At 38.7% G+C, this 22,010-nt stretch overlaps 1 protein-coding gene across 1 annotated transcript in view; it reads right to left on the bottom strand.

The window, feature by feature from the left end:
- col9a1b (collagen, type IX, alpha 1b) overlaps positions 1–22,010 on the bottom strand; it is a 70,975-nt gene that overhangs the window by 46,080 nt on the left and 2,885 nt on the right. The window contains exons 4-10 of the mRNA XM_036583440.1: positions 21,320–21,716; positions 17,973–18,066; positions 10,640–10,647; positions 9,882–9,947; positions 9,283–9,318; positions 7,450–7,512; positions 216–269 (exon numbers count right to left, since the gene is read on the bottom strand). Of these exons, the coding sequence (XP_036439333.1) occupies positions 216–269; positions 7,450–7,512; positions 9,283–9,318; positions 9,882–9,947; positions 10,640–10,647; positions 17,973–18,066; positions 21,320–21,716 (718 nt within the window). The remainder of the gene's footprint in view (positions 1–215; positions 270–7,449; positions 7,513–9,282; positions 9,319–9,881; positions 9,948–10,639; positions 10,648–17,972; positions 18,067–21,319; positions 21,717–22,010) is intronic.

Raw genomic sequence — 22,010 nt, 5'->3', positions numbered from 1 at the left:
AGTTAATCTAGAGCCTCTGAAGCACAGCGGTGTCGTGAGTTTAACAGGACCCGGTGCTGAGGCCTTGTTTTACCCACGCAGATTAGAGGGAATACTGACAGGATTAAGGCTTATTTGTCATGAGGAATTGCTTTGCGCAGTAATTCCCACTGCAATGCCGAGCAACCGGCAACACTTTGGCTGCCGTCCACGCTGAGAGTCCATTAGCCAGTCACCTTCGGTCCAGGGGGGCCATCCGGACCTGCGTCTCCCACCGGGCCAGTCAAACCCTGAGAACAAGACGAGCAGAGAAATTCTTAAACAAGCAGACATTTCAGATAATTAGTCATAACAAGAACTTACAGGGACTGAACTTTGCCCTCTAGAGGCGAGAATTCATAGCAATTAGTTATGGACATTGACGTTACATAGAGAAGGTCAATGTTTGTGGCATAAAAAATAGGGCTGTTATAATTGCTCAATTACACTCGATTAAAATTTACCTGCCCGATAAATTTAGGAGTGATTAGTGGCAATTTGCATGATGATAATGTATATTTCTGATGGCGCAACCATTTATATCTATATATTGCCACAATATTTTTACACATTTTATATAGTAGCGATGAAGTTGACATGTTAATAACGTGTTAACACAATAAATTATTAATGCTGGGGTGGACAATATGACGATATTTTATCGTTATCACAATAAAAGATGTGACGATGCTCAGGACAGTGTATATCATGGATATTGTCAGTGCTTAAAGAAGACTGACTGACTGCTTGTGTCATTATGAAGTGCGTATAATTAGGCCTGTTTATTGGTGCACTTTGTAAAACATCACGGTAGTTGTAAGTGTATTATTATTATTATTATTATTATGTTCTAAGTGTGTTACTACAGGTTCTATTTTGTCTGTTCCAACTTATTAAATCTCAGAAAAACTAAATATTATAATAAATATTATGTATCCTGAAAATGTCTTGACGTATCATGATGTTATATTTTTGCCATATCGCCCAGCCCTAAATATTGCAACTAGTTTTTAAATGCTGTTAACGCATTTTTCTGCACTCTTAAAGAAGGTTCTTCAACGGTACTTTAGTAAAGGGAACTGTTCTGTTTAGAATCAGAGTTCTATATCGAACCATGTAATGCTTAAAGGGTTCTTTGCATGGTGAAACCGTTTTTTAGATCGACGAAGAGCGTGCTGTATTTGATTCTATATAGAATCTTTTTGATAAGGGTTCTATACAGCACCAAAAAGGGTTCTGATATTGTTATGATTTCAAGCTTGTATATACACCGATCAGGCATAACATTATGACCACCTCCTTGTTTCTACGCTCATTGTCCATTTTATCAGCTCCACTTACTATATAGGTGCACTTTGTAGTTCTACAGTTACAGACTGTAGTCCATCTGTTTCTCTGATACTTTGTTAGCCCCCTTTTACCCTGTTCTTCAGTGGTCAGGACCCCCATGGACCCTCACAGAGCAGGTACTATTTGGGTGGTGCTGGAGTTTTTAAACACTGTGTCCACTCACTGTCCACTGTATTAGACACTCCTACCTTGTCAGTCCACCTTGTAGATGTAAAGTCAGAGGCGATAGCTCATCTGCTGCTGCACAGTTTGTGTTGGTCATCCTCTAGTCCTTCATCAGTGGTCACAGGACGCTGCCCACAGGACACTGTTGGCTGGATATTTTTGGTTGGTGGACTATTCTCAGTCCAGCAGCGACACTGAGGTGTTTAAAACTCCAGCAGCACTGCTGTGTCTGATCCACTCAGACCAGCGCAACACACAATAACACACCACCACCATGTCAGTGTTACTGCAGTGCTGAGAATGATCCACCACCCGAACAGTACCTGCTCTGTGAGGGTCCATGGGGTCCTGACCACTGAAGAACAGGGTAAAAGGGGGCTAACAAAGTATCAGAGAAACAGATGGACTACAGTCTGTAACTGTAGAACTACAAAGTGCACCTATATAGTAAGTGGAGCTGATAAAATGGACAATGAGCAGAGAAACAAGGAGGTGTTACGCCTGATCGGTGTAAATAAAACCTTCTCCATCAATCTGAAGAACACTGTCAAAATGTAAATGCAAATGGTTGTTTGCGTGTTCATGGTTCTATATAGAATCACTGACTTTACTGAAAAGCCCTTGAAGAACCATTTTTAAAGGAGTATACAAAGAAAGATCAGAACTGGCCAGGCTGTGGTTCTGTGGTTATGAATATGAAAGCTGGACAGACTGAGGACTTTTGAGAGAAGCTTGAACAGCAAAGAAAACAAATAGATTCTTCACCAAACGAAGCCTCACGTCTCACTCGAAGTCTAGAGAACTAACCTGAAGCTCCTTTTGGAAAATCAACCAGTTCACTGGAAAAGACAATTATGCTTGGAACCAAGGCTGGGTAATATGACAATATATATCAGTATCACCATAAATTATGTTATAATACAACACAACTTGCTTTCCTGAGCATATTGTGTATATCGTCAGTGCTTGTAGACACTGACCAACTGCATGTTTCATTATAAATAGAGCAAAATTAGTCAGTTTACCTGGATTCAGTGCCAAATATTCAATAAAAATTACTGAGTTCACAGTTCTTTGATAGTTTTTTTTTTAAATATAGCACCACTGTTTCTTTTTTGAAGGTAAAAGACTTATAGGATGACCACTATCAGATGGCTTGAGACAATCAGAAGCATCATTAAATTAAAGTAACAACCTATTAAGCAACCTAAAGACCCAAACAGGAAACAATACGTCATCTCTATCATTATAGATTCCATCATAAGCTTTTGTGAGCATTGTGGATATCGTCAACACTGAGGATATCGATTATTTGCTGAGTACTGCATAATGGGAAAAAAATGAATGCGCCATGACTTTTGCACAAGCCACATTTTATGTCATATATTTTCCCCAGTAGATTAACTTTAGCAAATAAACCGTAATTATGCATTAAATTGTGGAAAAGTGTGTCTCTGTAGAAGATGTTTACTTATTTGCACTTAGAAAATGACAAATCATGTCACTTGACCGGGGCGCCAAAACTTTTGCATGCAACTTTTTTTGTTATCTCAATGCAGAAATTAAGCTGCCATGTTTGTTCCACTTTTTTCAGTGCATAATTATTAATAAGGTAGGCATCATAAAAATATTTCAACGCTATCATGAAAAATTACATTTATTTTGTAAATGTACTACTGGTTTCACTTTTGTCTGGTCCAACTTGTCAAACGTCAGGAAAACTAAATATCATGATGCATATTGTATATCGTGAAAATGTCTTAAAACACTGCGCTTTCATATTATATATAATATCCGTATTTATTTAGTTAGTTTACCAATTTAATTATTATATGTACAATATTACCTGTTAACTGTCGCCCCATTTTATACCCAAAGTGAAGGGGGCGCTGTTCCCTCATACTCTGGGCTACAGTTCTGATCTCGGTCTCGTTTGAGAGGAAACACTCTCAACAGTCAGAATAACTGTATGAATTACTGACTGAATTACAGAGTAACAGAGTCTAGAACGGAGGACTTTATTTCCTCCTGACTCATAGATCTCTAAACTGATCTCTGACTCTTGCCGTGTTATCAGACCACCTGTTGTGGATTATAGTGTCTCTGTGGAGGCGGTGAGGCTCTGAAGGTGAGGACACACAGGTTTGTTAGCGTTTGCTCATTCGGTGCCGATCCTGTAAATGAGGCGATCGCAACTGCTGTGAGTAACGGATCATAAAATGGTTTGTGGGAATCAAATCCTGAGATTTCAGCTTCCTAACGGTGCACTGCATCACCGTATTGCTGAAGACTCGATGTGAACGCTTCGATGGTAGTGCGCCAGTACCGGTATGGTGATCTAGAAAAGGTTGACAATGAAAAGATAACATGATGCTATTCATGTCACCGTGTATCAATACTACTTATTTTGCCCAAAATATTACGATACAATGTCATATCGATTTTCCTCCTTCTTCTAACATCCACGGTAAAGTTATGCCATGCTAAATAAACCTAGACAAAACGGGCTGAACAGGAAGGTCCTACAGAACTGCAGATCCTACAGTGTCGGAGACGGTGCGGTACTTAAATGGCTGATAATCTTCATATTTTTAGGGGCTGGCCATTAATTCTGTCTTTTTGGCAAGAGACTGGAAACGCTACTGGAGACTTATTTGGAATTTCTTATGAGTTTTTATGGGTGAAACCATGGTGGGTTTTTGGGAAATTACTCCAGTTAGTAGGGAAGAATGATAAATACATGCTTAAACTACAGGGTGATTCAAAAAAGTTAATCTGATTTCAAAGAGCCATATTTTTCCAACCGTGAGGCACCTAGGAACCAATCACAATCCAACTGAAAGAGGGGGTCATAGAGTTTCTGACTGGCTCCCTTCAGACCCCTGAGCAGAAAGCGTTCTACGTTCTCCACTTCAATAAGAGTGAATCAGTCATAACTGTGATTTCCGTGGTCAGTGAAGCTCCAACAGCTCAGAGCGTTCGTCGTTGGTTCCACAACACTGGATGATCTCCGAAATCGCACTGAAAGAGCCGTGAGTGCAGCGACACCCGACATGCTCAATCCAGTATGGGATGAGTTTGACTGTGGTGTTGATGTTGTCTGTACAGCTGGAGGAGGTTCATACTGAGACCTTGTACAATTACATAATAAACTTTATGCTCCTTAAACGATTTACAGTTTACTGCACTGATCTGTAATGATTTACAAGGGAAATCAATCATTTTGAAATTGGATGAATCTTTTTGAATCACCCTGTTTTATTGGTAGTCAGTAAAGACCATAACAAGAAAGTGGAAGCAGCAGGACCCCCCAACAAAAAACAATGGCCTAAAATTTTCAATGAAATTTACTCAACAGAAAGACTTACATTTATGTTACAACTGAGGATGGAACACTCTACAAAATACTGGGGCAAATGGATCTTAAAATACCCCATTAGGGCAACAAACACAAGCAGTTTAGGCTACGTTCACATTACAGACCTCGTTACTTCAATCTGAAAATCTGATTTTTTGCTCAAATCCGATCTCTCTGTCATGATGGTTCACACTCGTTTAGGTCAGTGATTCAAATCTGTCATTAGTGTGACGAACCGGCGTCCTGAAATGACCCTCATGAGCTCATCCTACTCAGTAACGTCACGTGAATGAATCACATTCATCATCAGCACAAACTAACGAGCAGAACGAGCTTCGCTGAGAAGATCATTAACTCTGATCAGCTCTCAGCTTCATTATTAGAGCGAGACGAAGGAGAAAAAGGTGAGATGAGCTGCTTTTCCACCGTTTACAGGCTTTAATGTCTGTTTGGCGCTGCTGCCATGGTAACGCTGAATGATGGCACACATGCAGTGGAGAAAAAGCACATGGATTCTGATCTGAGCGTCACATTAAGGTTGCATGGCCACGAATTGGATACGTATCAGATCTAGGACCACATATGAAAGTGGCTCAGGTCGGATTTGAAAAGATCAGATTTGTGTCCACACAGCTCTGAAAACATCAGATCTGAGTCACATTAGGGCGAAAAATCGGATTTGTGCCACTTCAGCCTGGTAATGTGAACGTGGCCCAAGAGAATATCGCTGCTGTCAGAACAAAACTTCATATCTCTCCGTTTTTCAATTTTTTGACAATCTGAAAATGCCTGTTCCTCTTTACTTTGCGTGTGAATTTCATGATGAGCGGACCAGAAGAAACGGCCCAGAATTACTTGGAGAAAAGTCTGGTCCCATTGACTTACACTAAAAGTAGAGTTTGTTTTTTCTTCTCCTGTAAAGTTACCATTTTGGAGATACAAGGTTTTCTTCCAACCGCAGCGACATATAAAAGGTGATTTGTATGCACATCTATATTATGTGTTTCTGTGTAACCCTCGATGTTTGTAAAATGGTCCTGTTAGCAGTTGGATACTAGATTATCTCCTAGATTATCTCCTCTTTGGTTATGTTTATTTATGCTTTTATTAATCTGTCCTTTCTTCTGGAAGTCATGCAATGGTATTTGTAAAATGAGAAAAGAAAAGAACTGCAGATCCTCACCCAGCACACCAACTATCCATGAGCAAACATGCAGCAGTCTGAATATCACAGGCAGTTCAGCTACCTGCCATCTGACCTTCTCAAACAAGCCACTTTCACACCCATCATTCCACACCAGGCTGAGGATTTCCAAAGAGAGGCGTCCTCTGTGTTCACTGCTCACAAAAACCCTCACTCGTCTCTCTCAGTCACCCGCCAAAACCTGATTTCATGAACTTAGAGATGGGAAAGATACCCTCGAGGGATCTGTCCACAGCGCAAAAACGTCAGGGAACAGATCAGCGTTCACTCTGTTTGATTTTACCCTTGATTTTACCCATTCGAGAAAGTGTAAAAACGACAGATTTTATGTCAGAGAGCATCTAACATCAACACAATAACAGCCAAAAGTAAGTCAACTAAAAGACGAAATCGTGTTGTCATACAGTCCTGCAGAAAAGTTGGAATGACCCACTGAATGCCATGTTTTGTTCATTTTCGGAGTATAATAATAATAATAATCTTCATTTATGTAGCACCTTTCGTTTTTATTTTAAAGTTTCAAGGTGCTTTATGCACAAATTAGACAAAAAAAAAACAATATAAAAATGTGGAGTAAAACTAACCACACTTTTAAAAAATAAGAACATTGCAGATAATAAGTGGTAAAAACATAACTAAATCTAATTCGAAACATCATTAGCACGAACAAAAATGCATTATAAGTTAATAAACCCTCTACAGAGAATGCATTTAAAATTTTACTGCATAAATTCTGATTCAACATAATGGGAAAAAATGAATGTGCCATAACTTTTGCCACATTTTATCCCATATTTTTTCTTCTTATATTAAAATTTATCAAATAAACAGTAATTGTGAATAAAAATGAGCTGTCTTTAGAGGACTTGTTCACTTATTTACACTCAGAAAAGCAACAAAACATGTCACATGACCCAGGCGCCCATAAGACTTTCTATTATTTGAACGTGGAACTTGCGTGGAGCCTTCCTTCAGTGCCTGAACATTAGCACCTGTCTGTTTTCGCTGCTGAGGGCAGAAAGGCTTTATTTTCTTAACCCGTTCTACCTTTTTCACAGAGAGAGGACTTTAATTAAGTCCAGAGCTCCAGGTCTTCAAGCTCAGACAAAAAGACTGTTGTCTGAGGGAGGAAGCTCTTCCTGGGTTCATTACTTCAGTCCAGCATGTGAAATTCCCTGCATTTTTGGCCCATTTGTAGAGGACCACCAGCCCCCCCCCCACCATGCCCACGCACACACAACAAAACCCTCAGTCAGCGTCCCTCTGTCCTTTTGATTAAAGCCTATTATATGACAGTAAAAACAGAGCTTTAGTGCCATCAACCCTAAAAGGAAATTAGCAGCAAAGCACTCACATCAGCTCCAGGCAGTCCGGGAAGTCCCGCCGATCCCGGTTTTCCAGGTTCGCCGTCGGGTCCCTGCAGTGTGAAACAATGTGTGAGTTACTGTACAGCACAAAGCGGTGAACTAACACCTTAAAACTGCCAAATTATTATATTATTATTGATCTTGCCTCTCGTTATTAGAGATAGTATGTCGTCGTTTTTTATGCAAAAGCTTTTATCTCTATTTTTGTCATTTTTTTCACTTTTTTTACATAATTCGAGAATTTGCACTGTTTTAGATTTTCACGATGAATGGCAGAAACAGTCCAAACTGATGTCGAAAAAAATGTTTTTACGTTAATTTAAGTTAAGAATGTTTCTGGATATCAGAGGGAAAAAATGTGATATGATCCTGTAACAAATCTGTCATGAAACTGCGAACACATTGTGTACGTTTCCTCCTGTGGGGCAGATGAGTGTTTCAGTAAGCTGAGCGTGATCACCTATTTTTAGATTCTCATTTTAATCAATTAATCAGTAAATCAAATTTTTATTTAACCCTGGAGTACAGTGGGCGTGACCCTCATTTACAGTGCCGCCAAGCCAATACCGGAAATAGGAACCGAAAAAACACATCAAATCTTAAAAATAATTCAAAAAAATAATCATAATAGTAAAATAAAAAAATAGTCAAATCAGAATAACTCAACAAAACTGCCAAAATAAAGCAAATTAGAGCGCAGTAGTTTACCATGAAAAAACCCTTGATTTGAGGTTAAATAACCACAACTATTATTATATATTAGAGTAAAATCAGAAGATCACAGTAATACTAATTTGTGCACAAAAGTGGAAGTACTTATCTGACATGCACATCGTTATAAACAACCACTCAATGTTCCCTTTACTGACGTATCACACTATGCTTCTGTTTTATATTACTGACTCTGTCCACAAAATAAACAATACAAAACAAGGCTTCTGTAAGGGTCACACACAAAGCAATAATACAGTGTTTAAATATGTAATTTTAGCAAAATAAACACACTTTACAATCATATAATTTCTGCCATCTTTTGAATGAATGACAAACCAAATAGGCATAAAACAATAAAAATATTCATAATAAAACTAATAAAAAGAATAATGAATGTAAAACAAAAATTAAAACAGACCAAAGTAATATAAAAAAAATTAACCAGAGTTAAATAAAGCAGTTGAACCGACGTGACTCAATTGAAAACAACTCATTGTAAAGCTTAGAGGTTAAAGAGGAAACACTGGATCCAGATTGGCTTGGTTTAAATATCAATACCAGAAAAGAAAAAGTGATATCAGGCCACCTGTATGTATTACACACTCTTAAACATGGTTCTTTAAGGGTTCTTTAGTAAAGACAGTGGTTCTGTATAGCATCATGGACACTTAAAGTACCATTTGCACGCTTAAATGGTTCTTTGCATGGTGAAACAGTTCTTCAAATGCAGAATGTGCTGTATATGGTTTTACATGGCACCAAAAAGGTTTCATTTATTGTTACACGCTTGACATCGTAACAATAGCATAACCCTTTTTGGTGCTATACCATACAAAGGTTCTGAACCATACACAACATTAATCTGGAGAACCGTTTCACCATGCAGAGAACCATTTAAGCATGCAAATGGTTCTTTGAGTGTTCATGGTTCTACACGAACCACTGTCTTTACTAAAGAACCCTTAAAGAATCAGCTACAGTCAAGACGGGTCCAAATGAACTGTTTTCACTCAGTGCTGGGGATTTTGCTGCCGATAGTCTTTTTGAAAGAACATAAAAGAACAACTTGAAGAGAACTAAAGTGTTTAGTTAGTGCTGGTACTCACAGCTGAGCCATCTTCTCCATCTTCACCTCTCTCCCCCTGAAAAAACATTCATAGTAGTTGATTAAAGTGGGTTGTGTCTAGTTATGCACAGTAGGTCACTGATCAAAGAGGAATTTTACTGATTTTTCAAAAATATGTCCACATAATTAAACTTTTAAGATGTAAACAAAGTCGTTCAGAGTGGTTTGGTGTGAAATGCTCCGTTCTAGATAAGCTTACAGTTAGAACTGTTCACAGTGGTGGTGATAGGAACCAGACGTCCACCTCTAAAAGCTCCCTCACAGAAAGTTACTACATGAAATGGTTATGAATTCACTGCCTGATGACTGAGACACTGTTTTACGATAGATTTGAGAAGATTTTGGCCTTAAAATCCACTCATGGTGAAGGGATACATAATATGCAGGTTGTTGTGAGGCAAAATAGTCCCCAAAAACAGTTTGAGATAGTAAATAAAATGTCTATATTTGTGTTGTAGTCATGGCGACCCCTGGTTCCTATCACCACCACTGTAAAGACATCTGAACCATTTCACATCAAAACACTCTGAATCACTCTTTAAAGTGGAGTAGCAGTAGAACACAGAGCAATGAACTCACAGAAATTCCATCGATTCCCGGGACTCCAGCAGGTCCTGGTGGGCCAGCTGGTCCTCCGTTCCTCTGCTAGGAACCAAAAGTTTGCGTTACTGTCATGTGCTGATGAAGACTTTACCTGCTGCGAGCAGGCCTAGTGCAAGTCAGGGGAAGAAGAAGCGTCCCAAACCGCATTCTAGCATACTTAATAGTGTACAGCATCATTAGTATCGCATGCATAGTGCAGTAGGACGCAGATGCTCGCACTTGACAGCCAGTGGAGTAGGCAATATAACAATATTTTATCGTTATCATGTTAAATAATGTCACAATATTCATTTCTGACCATATCGTCAGCACATAAAGAACAGTGAACAAATACAACAGCATAAATAGTCCTGTTTATTTGGATTTAGAATAGAAATCACCCCTACTGAAAATCCAGTGGCAGGTCAGGTCTGTTATCTGACTAAACTAACAGACTACCACAAAGCAAGTTGGCAGGCATGCTTAAAAATAACACTATTGAAGGTAGTAATGGGAGTCGATTCCCAGAGAGTCGATTCTCCGAATCTAACTGGTCTGTTAGCCAGAGTCGACTCTTGGCCAACGACTCCGAGAGTCGAAATGCTTGGAGTCGACTCTTCGACTCCGTGCTTTTTCCTCGTAATCGTTCTGGGGGACATTTTACCGGAGGAGTGTGTAATCCAGGAAGGAGTCTGACTTTGAGGAGTGTGAATTTGTTAAATTAGCATCTTAAACAGCGCTAAGGCTGTAAAAACAAACTCTGCTCACAGAAACGGTTTCGGATTCGTCCTGAACCGAAGCTCTGTATTTTCATCAGGATTTAAGTCGCAATTAACACTTATTAAAAACCGGACAACCAAAAATAAACAGTGTTTTTTCGCAGAGCTTTGTGGAAAAGAGGATGAAGCTCAGATTTGTCTCTGCTTCGTAGTCAACTTTTCCGTTCCACCTTAAATGGCGCTGCATTACTTTGTGGCGCCGGCGCACCTCTAAGGTAACTGCTGCACCATTTAAGGTGGACCGGAAAAGTCGAACACGAAGCCAAGTTCAGCCTTGTGAAAAGATGAACAAAGTAAACCCCACCTTTTTTATTTTTCTAAGGACTGAAGACGAAGCTGAAAAGGGTTCCTTTTTAAGTAATTCTGACTACAGGAGTCAGGGATTTCCTCAGTTCGTTTGCTACATTAACGTTACTCCGAGTTTCTTTTCTTTTCTTGAAAAAAGACGAATTAATTATATCTATATAATCTGTAGCCACTCTAAAAACGGGGTAAATGATGGTTTAATAATGAAAAGTCGAGAAAAATATGCGTTTTGTTCGAAAAAACGCGGTTTTTTCTCGGTCGCGTGCACCGGCATGTAGTTATGAGGTAAATTAGCTTGGTTAGCTCGCAGAACTAAATTAGCTAGTTATCATGCTTATTTATGAAGGCTACTTTAGCATTAGCGTTAATAAAAGGGAATTTCGCCGACTTTTTCAAAATTCCCACTTTAATGAAATGGTTAAGATGTAAACAGAGTCACTCAGAGTGGTTTGGTGTGAAACGCTAGATAACCTTACCGAGTCAGGATTGTTCACAGTGGTGGTGATAGGAACCAGACGTCCACCTCTAAAAGCTCCCTCACAGAAAGACACTGTTTCACACCAAACCACTCAAAGAAACACTGAATTATGCGGGAATTTTGCGAACTCGGTGGAGTTCCCCTTTAAGCAGGACCTTCTAAAGGACTCTCCTCCAAAATAAGTCGAGAAACGAAGGCAAAGCATGCATATTTACCCCAAACTCGGCTCCGTCTGTCTGTGGAAAAGCAGAGGAGAGCGCAGAAGGTGAGTTTACCTGAGCTGAGGTGATGAGCGCTATTCCCAACAGAAGCAGCCCGCGCAGACTCCAGGCGCGAGCCATCGTCATCTTCCCGGCACTAAAACGCTCCGCTGTCTGGGTCTGAGCTGGGCAGATGGACCCCCGACCAGACCACCCAACCAAACCCGATTCAACTCACTGTTAGTCAAGGGCCACCATAATCACGGGGCCCTCATGAATATTCATGAGTGGGAGGAAATGAGTGGGCATGAGGGCGTGGCTGTGTCCCAAACTGACCTCTTCTTTCAAATCAAGTACACTAGCCGGAGGTTCAGTAGTTTTCACATATTTAACTCCATTCCACAGGGTCCCTAAGCAGTGCTCTCCTACATTCCCTCACGACTGACCGTGGGATGTGGGTTAAAGGGGAATTAAAGCGAAATTTCTGCATTTCAGTCACTGAGATTCTATACAGTAGATAAAGCTAAAACACAATTATAACCATTATTTACTATCCAAAAGCACCAGTAAACCTACACGCCTCTTCTGAGGTATATATGGTATGTTGATGGTGGAAGATAGTGGAAAATCTGGACTATTTTGCCTCACAGCGCACTACATATTATGTATCCCTCCACCATGATTGGTTTTTAAGACCTAAATCTACCATAAAACAGTGTCTCAGTCATCAGGCAGTGAATTCATAACCATTTCATGTAGTAACTTTCTGTGAGGGAGCTTTTAGAGGTGGACGTCTGGTTCCTATCACCACCACTGTGAACAGTTCTGACTCTGTAAGCTTATCTAGAACGGAGCGTTTCACACCAAACCACTCTGAATGACTCTTTTTACATCTTAAACACTTACTAATACAGAAATTTTGAAAAATTGGTGGAGTTCTCCTTTAAGATGTAAACGGGATGGTTTGGTGTAAAATGCTCCTCTCTAGAGAAGTGGTGGAATAACTGGTACATCTCAGTGTCTGAATTGTGCAGAAATGTTGAAAAATAGGTGGAATTTCCCATTGATTAGAGCACATTGATTAAATCCATTCGCTCCTGTCATCATCCTGAGTGATGAAAAACTGTTATTGTCTAGTTCCCCGCTGTATATTCACTCCCTCTAGAACCTCTTTAGAATGTCTGCCAGACAATGGTCCTGTTTAAAACCATGAACACTCAAAGAATCATCTGCATGCTTAGATGGTTCTCTGCATGGTGAAACGATTCTTCAGATTGATGGAGAGTGTGTTATATATGGTTCCATATAGCAACGTTTTAAAAATGGTTCTATATAGCACCAAAAAGGGTTATATCATAATAATGTCAAGCTTGTAACAATAGCAGAACCCTTTTTGGTGCTACACAGAACCCTATACAACGCATTCTCCCTCAATCTGCTGACCCATTTTACCATGCGAATAACCATTTAAACATACAGATGGTTCTTTGAGTGTTCTTGGCTCTAAATGGAACTGCTGTCCCTTGAAGAACCATCTTAGGCTGCTAATGTCTGTGTCACCACCGGTTAGCTTGCTGCTGTGCTACAGAAGATATTGTATTTATTTATTTATTTATTTATTTATAGTCTGTTTATGTACAACCCCATTTCCAAAAAAGTTGGGACGCTGTGCAGATTGTAAATAAAAATAGGATGCAATGATGTGCAAATCATGTAAACCATATTTTTAAAGTACTACAAAGACAAACATATCAAATGAAAATGAGAAATTGTATTGTTTTTTGAAAAATATTTGCCCATTTTGAATTTGATGCCAACAACACGTTCCAAAAAAGTTGGGACAGGGGCCTGTTTACCACTGTGCTTCATCACCTCTTCTTTAACAACACTCTGTAAGTGTTTGGGAACTGAGGAGACACTGCTGTAGTTTAGAAAGTGAAATGTTTTCCTGTTCTTGTTTGATACAGGATTTCAGCTGCTCATCAGTTCGAGGGCTCATTTGTCGTAATTTTCATTTCATAATGTGCAAAATGTCATCAGTGGTGACAGGTCTGGACTGCAGGCAGGTCAGTTTAGCACCCGGATTCTTTTTTAATAAAAAAATGAGCTCAGGCCCAGAGAAGTCGGCGGCGTTTCTGGATCCTGTTTATATTTGGTTTCTTCTTTGCATTTTAGAGTTTTAACTTGCATTTGTGGATGCAGTAATGAACTGTTTTCACAGACAGTGTTTTTCAGAAGTGTTTCTGAGCCCATGCAGTGATTTCCACTACAGAATCATGTCTGTTTTTAATGCAGTGCTGCCTGAGGGCCCAAAGATCACGACCAGCAAATACTGGTTTTTGGCCTCGTCCCTTACATACAGAGATTTCTCCAGATTCTCTGAATCTTTTAATGATATTTTGTACCATAGATGATGAAAAGCAAAAGTTCTTTGCTATTTTACGTTGAGAAACGTTATTCTTGAATTGTTTCACTATTTGATGGTGCAGTCTTTCACAGAGTGGTGATTTGCACTTTGCACATTGCATTTTGTTTTTGTTTACATTTTACACAGCATCCCAACTTTTTTGTTAATGGGGTTGTATAAAGTAGCAAGTTTTTTTTGGAAGTTTTAGTAAATCTAGTCCCTTGTTTAACCAAATCAGCTCCGCGGCTGCTGTTCTTATTTTAATACACGTAACTCTTTCTGATGGGCTGATCAAGACTATCTAAATATTTTTTTGTATTGTTAGCAATTTTTAGGGAGATGTACAAAATAAAATAAAAGTAAAATAATACAAATCTAAAGGTTTTTTTTTGTTTTCTATATTTGTCATATAAATTACTTCAAAAAATACTGCAGTTTTTCTTTTATTAGTAATTTTAACTAATGACTCTTATTACCAAATTGACACTTCTGGTAACATAACCTACTAAATTAGGTGTTTAAAGATATAACACCAAAAATTGGAAAAAAAACTGGGTAACAGGGCTGAAGTGAGTATCAGGGTTGAACACAGAGATCATATTCCCCATTAATCTGATATTAATGCAGTAAAAACATATAAAGTATGTAATAGAGCAGAAGGGAAAGTTGTCTGATAGTTTCCCCTAAAATCTGTTTGTAAAATACTCAGCATGCACACAGGCTGCTATATAAACTCAGGCTGAATCTCAAACGGCTCCCTCTGTCCTATATAGTGCCCTAGGTTCTGACATTCTGGCTTCTGCACCCAAAAGGTTCAGTATTTGTCCTGTATGGATGGTGCACATGTGACTGGATCCCAAATGGCTGTTTATTAGACATAATTCACACCCTTTGAGTTCAGGAGACACTATTTCAATACCTACGTCAGGCACTTCACGTTTGAATTTCAGCCCCAGTTTGGGAAGAGCTGCTTAAAGATACTGAAGAGATCAGCACTGTTGTCACAGTGGTGGTTTGTAAGTGTAAACTACTTATAGAGCGAAAGTTTTTGCATTAACCCCTGAAATGCCCACCAGCAGACCCAAAGTTTTATTACGCACTTCTATAACCTAAGAACAGCTCAGCCAGTTTGCATTGAAGCCCCAGTAGTTACTAAATAATAGGCTGGATTTTAAAGGATTAAAAATTGTTGATTTTTCTGTTCATTATTATATGAATGGTCATTTTTATATGACAAAAAGTTCAAACGTTCATGAAATCACTGCAGTATACAATGACGATGGGCGACTGAACATTCAGCAGCCCAGAGTTGTTTGGCCACAGCAGCACAATCTAAAGGCCAGGATACACTGAGCGCGTTTACATGCACTGAATAATCTGATAACTGCAGAAAATCAGATTTTGTCAGTAATCCGATCAACACGTTTACATGCACTTGAGTAATTAGATAATGGGAAACTTCAGGTTTACATGAGTCAGACAGTAATCAGATTTCTGCTTTACAACCAGCCAATAAACTCACAGAAGAAGACGCGACGTAAACGTAATGTAAAACTCAAACTTCATGAGTGGCTTTTTAAACATTGCACCGCTTTACCTACCACCTGAGAATAAACCACCTGAGGCCGCGCGTTACAGTGATTTTATCTCGGGTAACAGCTAGTTTACACTGCTTCACTTTGTGCCTGCACTGCAAAAAATGCAAGCAATGTTTAGCAAGTGAAATGATCTTAAGTATAGCTGATATATCTAGTAAATCGCATGTTGAGATTGTTGTGAGCTCATTCTAAGATTATTTAACTCATTCTAAGATTATTTAACTTAGACATTTTTGACTTTATTTATCCTACTAAACTGGCAGACAATTTTCTTGTTTTAAAAAATGTGCTTGAATAAAGCAAATTTATCAGCAAATGTAGTGAGATTATTTTATTTCATAAAATTACTTTAAATAAGTAAAAAAATAAGTAAAATAGATAAAAAAAAATAAAATAAAATAGTAAGCTCACAACAGCTTAACTTGAGAAATATATTACATATATCAACTATACTCAAGTAAAACTCATTTTACTTGCCAGGATGGCATTTTTTGTGTAGTAACACCCTTAGCGGTGATAAAATCACTATAATGTGAGCCTCTTGTGGCTTTTGCTGTATTGTTTTGTCCTGGCCGAGACAAAATTTTAGGTCTGGAAAAATGAGACTAATAATGCTGTGTCAAAAAGTATTTACTAGTTTCTTGTGTTGTGTTTATATATAAAACTTTCGTATTCTTATTCTTGTTTGTATATTCTTGAATTGGTCATGAATTTGATTTTTATGCGTCAGTTATTCAGGTTGAATCTAGTTGATATTTCTAATATTTCTCATTTTGAGACGGTTGTAATAACATTATAAGATTATTAAATGGAAATTATTAAATTATTAAAAGGATTATTGACTGAATCACGGCTAAAATCTCCACAGAGTCACTCTGGACACACAGGGTAAGTCCTGATGAGCCATGATGTGTGATTTGCATTGCTGTTTTTAACCCTTTTGTTGCCATAAGAAGTCTAGAGCAGAGAGCTAATAGCAGGTTTTACAGTGGTTATGTCTGTGTTGGTGCTGTATTTCTGGGTTGTGGGATGTTAGAAATGGAGAGCTGGTCTCGCTCACTCTGGCTAGTGATGTCAGGTTCCTCTGAGTGTTCTGAGGTGTGAATCATGTCGCTATTTTTAACCCTTTGTTTATAATATGAAGGCTAAAAGCAGAGATGTAATATAACAGTAGTGAGTGGGGTTTGGGTGATTTTGGAGCTGATCTCTGGCTGATTGATGGTCACAGGTGGATGAAATCACTCTGGATGGTGAGGCAGAGTCTAATGAGTGATCTGATGTGTCGCTGTCGCTGTTTTAACCCTTTGTTGGAATATGAAGGCCAAACAGCAGAGCAATAATATCAGGATTTTAGGTGATTTTCCAAGCCAAATTACTCACTGATGCTGACATCACAGCTTGATGACATCATGCTTGCTTGTTAGGGGCGGGTCTGCTGAATGTCCTGAAATGGGGATCATGTTTGTACCTTAAACCATTCTGAAGTTATAAAGGCTAGAAGTGACCTACCGTTTTGCCCGCAAATCGTGGGCTCTGGGTAACATAAAGGTTAACTTATTTTGAGACTTGTTTTTAAGTAATTCCATACAATAAAGTGTTTTATTCCATTGGCAGATCACTTGTTTTAAGCATTAGTTCTTGAAATAAGCGAAATTATCTGCATTATTTCTCAAAACAAATGGAAATGTACAGAAACAGCCAGAATAATCTTATAATAGTCTTAAAACAGTCTCGTAATGAGAAATATCAGATGTGTTGACTACATTTAAGAGAGTATCACTTGCTAAGATATCATTTTTGCAGATAATTTTGCTTTTAAAATCAGAAATATGCTTGAAACAAAAAGCAAAATGATCTGTGAGTGTAGTGAGATAATCTGATTCACTAAAATCATGAAAAACAAGTAACAAATGTCTAGAAATATGTTAAGAAATCTTATAATAAGCTTACAGCAATCTCAAATTGCAAAATAGTAGATTTCAGACAATTTCACTTGCTGTGATGTCATTTTTTGCAGTGTGTGATTAGGAGAGGGTGTGTTTTTGTTGACAGAGCATCAGAGGATCGTAATCTGGGCCTGACCGGGTCATTCTGCTTCCATACGATTCACTATGCAAAGAATTAGGGCTGGATTTGAGACCCAGTCTTTGACAGAGCTGGTGGGAAATTTCACAGACACGTGAGAGACGACCTTACAGTGAAGCAGGACAGAGCCCGACAATACAACACTGTTAGCTTTGATTTAGGGACAAATTGTAAGATTAAAAACAATGTGTTTTTAATCTTACAAAAGAGGGGGGGGGGCAGACAGTAGTGTTGCCGAGTCTTACCGAGCTGCTAGCGGGCAGATGTCCACAGGTGTCCCTTTGAGGAATTGTTACGTCACAGTGTATCAGCATTGACTGCAGTTCAAACTGAAATGGAAGAGACCAAAACTCATTAGCAGCATTATTACTGTGCTAATTTTAACTTTATTCATCTCACTACACTGGCAGATAATTTTCTTGAAGAAATGTGCTTAAATACAGCAAAACTATCTGCAAATATAGTTAGAATTGTGCCTAATAAAATGTCTAAAATACTTAAAAAATGTCTATAATAAGCAAAAAAAGTCTTGTAATAAGCTTACAACAATCTCAGCTTGAGGAATATTAGAAATCTTGACCATATTTACCATAATTTTACTTGCCAAGATGACATTTTTTGTGTAGTAACACCGCTTAGTGGTGACAAAATCACTGTAATGCTTTTGCTTAATTTTGTGGCACTAAGGATTTTTCCTACATGGCTTGTGACTAATTCTGAAGGAGAAACGTCTTTTAGATCTGTAAATATGAGATTAATGATTGTGCAAAACATTATTTACTAGTTTTGTTTTTGTCATTCAATTCAAGGTATGTTCTGAAATTTATCATGAATTTAAGTTTTATGCAGAAAGTCAGGAAGTCTTTCTCGTTAGCTGCTATTTTGCGGGCCGACGTGCTTCTTAAAGAACAGATGTTGTATCTTCGTTGCTACAGTTCACTCTAGAAGGTTCTGTGTGATTAGTCTTCTCAAGCAGACGTAAATGAGAGCAAAATGTTTTAAAAGTTCTCAATATTTTTATCTAAAGTTAGCTACAGGCCCCTGCAGGCTAACGCTAACAGTGTTTACTCTCATTATTCATAACCCTTAACAGAAAATCTCCAGTAAAAACAAGCTTAAAGTCTTAAAGGGGAAATTCACCAAGTTCTCAAAATTCCTCCATAATTGAGTGTGTGAGATGTAATCAGAGTGATTCAGAGTGGTTTGGTGTGAAATGGTTCAGATGTCTTTACAGTGGTGGTGATAGGAACCAGGGGTTGCCATGACTACAACACAAATATAGACATTTTATTTACTATCCAGAACCACCAGTGAACCTACACGAGTCTTCTGAGTCTATATGGAATGTTGATGATGGAAAATAGTGGAAAATCTGGAATAAGAAGTTTTCTTTGGGGACTATTTTGCCTCACAGCGCCCTGCATGTATCCCTCCACCATGAATGGAGTTTAAGTTCTCCAAACTATCATAAAACAATGTCTCAGTCATCAGGCAGTGAATTCCTAACCATTTCATGTAGGAACTTTCTGTGAGGGAGCTTTTAGAGGTGGACGTCTGGTTCCTATCACCACCACTGTGAACAGTTCTGACTCGGTAAGTTTCTCTAGAACGGAGCGTTTCACACCAAACCACTCTGAACCTCTCTGTTTACATTTTAACCACTTAATTATGTGGAAATTCTGAAAAATGTTCGGAATTCCCCTTTAAATGGTCTTGAGTTGTACTGTAGGGAGATGAGCTTCTGGTCCTGTGTGCAGGTCATCTATTAGACTAGAGCCTCTGTGCTACAATTCTCACATACCTGCAGAAGTTTGTCTGGAAAAGCACAGATTCCACTTAAAGAGCTACAGGCTGCCGGTCTGCTCCCACTGTAAGCCTCGTTCAGCCTTATTAAACAACACTCTTCAAAATAAAGGTGCTGAAAGGCTTCTTTAGAGTGATACCGGAGAAAATAAGGTTCTACAAGGAACCGTTTAAAGGATATTTCTTTAATGGGCCTGTTTCATGGAAAACCATATTTTTCCTAGCTTTTATTTTTAAATAAAATATTTCAATGTCGATATAAAGATTGTTATAAAATATATTATTCAGTCCCCTCGTCTGAAACAGCCTATTTGGAATCCATTGTTTTTTGTGTTGTCACAAAAACCAGCACATTTAAACAGAGACCAGTGCAAATCTCTTGAACTATATTTAGAAACCTGTGTAATGTAGTAGTAACACATCTATTTTCTCATAATAACATTAATATTGGAATAAATCCAAACAATATTAATACAACAAGTATTGATTTTATGTGTTTCAGTGTGTTTGCATTTCCAAACCTCTCCTCGGGAAGCCCAGTATTATCTGCAATAATGATCCAACGCCTGGTTTGGGTAATAAATGATTGTGGTAAACCAGGAAATCTATGCGATGTCCGAGTGGCACTGAGGAGACGTCTGGAACCTGGCCTGCACTCTTCTGACCAGCTCATAATAGAACTACTAGTTACTGCTGTTATTTCTTACTGTATTTATGTTTATTTGTGTTTATTCTAGTGTTATATGTTGTTTCTGCTGATAGACGTTTGCACAGTTCTGTATATCCACCTATTCAGCCTACAGCAGTACAAGCAATGCAAAGCTGAAGGGAGATTCCACTGAATTTTTAAAATTCCTGCATAATTAAGTGGTTACTATGTAAACAAAGTCATTCAGAGTGGTTTGGTGTGAAACGCTCTGTTCTAGAGAAACTTATTTAATCAGAATTGTTCACAGTGGTGGTGATAGGAACCAGACGTCCACCTCTAAAAGCTCCCTCACAGAAAGTCACTACACTGCCACTGTATTACGACCGTTATGCAGTTATCTTGTATTTTTAGATAAGATGCTGTAAGATAAGATAAGATTCCTGAATTAAGATCAGTTTTGCTTCTGTAATACGAATTAGTGAGAAATCTTATCTTGACCTGTCAGATCTTAAGACAAAAAGAGAGGACGTTTCTGTATTATGGCTGCAAAAAAGTGGCTGAAATATTTCTTTAAAGAGCCGTCAAGAGTGTCTCTGTACAGAACCTTTTTTTTGGAACCCTTTTTTAACACAGATAGGTGACATTGAAATGTAAACAGAGTGGTTCAGAGTGGTTTGGTGTTAAAAGGTTCAGATGTCTTCTGAGTTTATATGGAATGTTGATGATGGAAAATAGTGGAAAATCTGAAATAAGAAGTTTTCTTTGGGGACTATTTTGCCTCACAGCGCCCTGCATGTATCCCTCCACCATGAATGGAGTTTAAGTTCTCTAAACTATCATAAAACAGAGTCTCAGTCATCAGGCAGTGAATTCATAACCATTTCATGTAGGAACTTTCTGTGAGGGAGCTTTTAGTGGTGGACGTCTGGTTCCTATCACCACCACTGTGAACAGTTCTGACTCAGTAAGTTTCTCTAGAACAGAGAACCACTCTGAACTACTCTGTTTACATCTTAACCACTTAATTATGGAGAAATTATGAAAAATTGGTGGAGTTCCCCTTTTAGTGGAGAATCAGTGGGAGCTTTCCTTGGTACTGGTATAAATGCTTCAGCAGACGGCCTACTTACCGGCACTGAAATAGCTGGATTGTCCTTTAATTTGCCGATATGAGTGAAGCCGTCCAGACTGACCACCCCCCGAGGGGGCAGCTGCTGGGAGTCTACTAACACGCAGTCAAGTATGAGAGTGACCGTGCCTTTTTTCACAACCAGTAAGATTTTATGCCACTGAGAATTAAAGAGAAAGGGCAGGTAAGGGAAAAGAGCGGTCATCGCTCCGTTCTCCGCAGTTATGTAGGAGAACTCCAGGGAGAAGGCCTGTCCCTTCAGCCTGACCGCAAGCTGCTCTTTGCCATTTTGGTCTTGCATTTGCCAAATATTCCAGTTTTTACTCAGTGTGCTCCCCTCCATCCGAAAAACAGCTTCAAATGCAAATTCCTCAGGCAGTCCTGCGGGATATGCGGATCTGAAACAGAAAACATGGAGAAGAACACAATTTTTAGAAAAGGTGCCCTAAGCGATGCCATAGAACTGCTTCTGGTTCCATAGAGAAACATTGAAAGCATAAAAAACTTTTAAAAGGCCTTGAGATCCTCCACACAATGTAACGGTCCAATGAATTTTCCTGAAACATAGATTTTATGTGGAGGTTCTGTAATGAAAAGGGAATTCCACCAATCTTTTAAAAATTCAGCATAATTAAATGGCTTAGATGAGAGAAACTTGCTGAGTCAGAATCATTCACAGTGGTGGTGATAGG

This window comes from Colossoma macropomum, unplaced genomic scaffold (genome assembly GCF_904425465.1).
Source record: "Colossoma macropomum unplaced genomic scaffold, Colossoma_macropomum, whole genome shotgun sequence".
In the NCBI taxonomy this organism is placed as follows: Eukaryota; Metazoa; Chordata; class Actinopteri; order Characiformes; family Serrasalmidae; genus Colossoma; species Colossoma macropomum.
The sequence above is the reverse complement of the archived record's forward strand: the minus strand, read 5'-3'. Positions and strand labels throughout refer to the sequence as shown.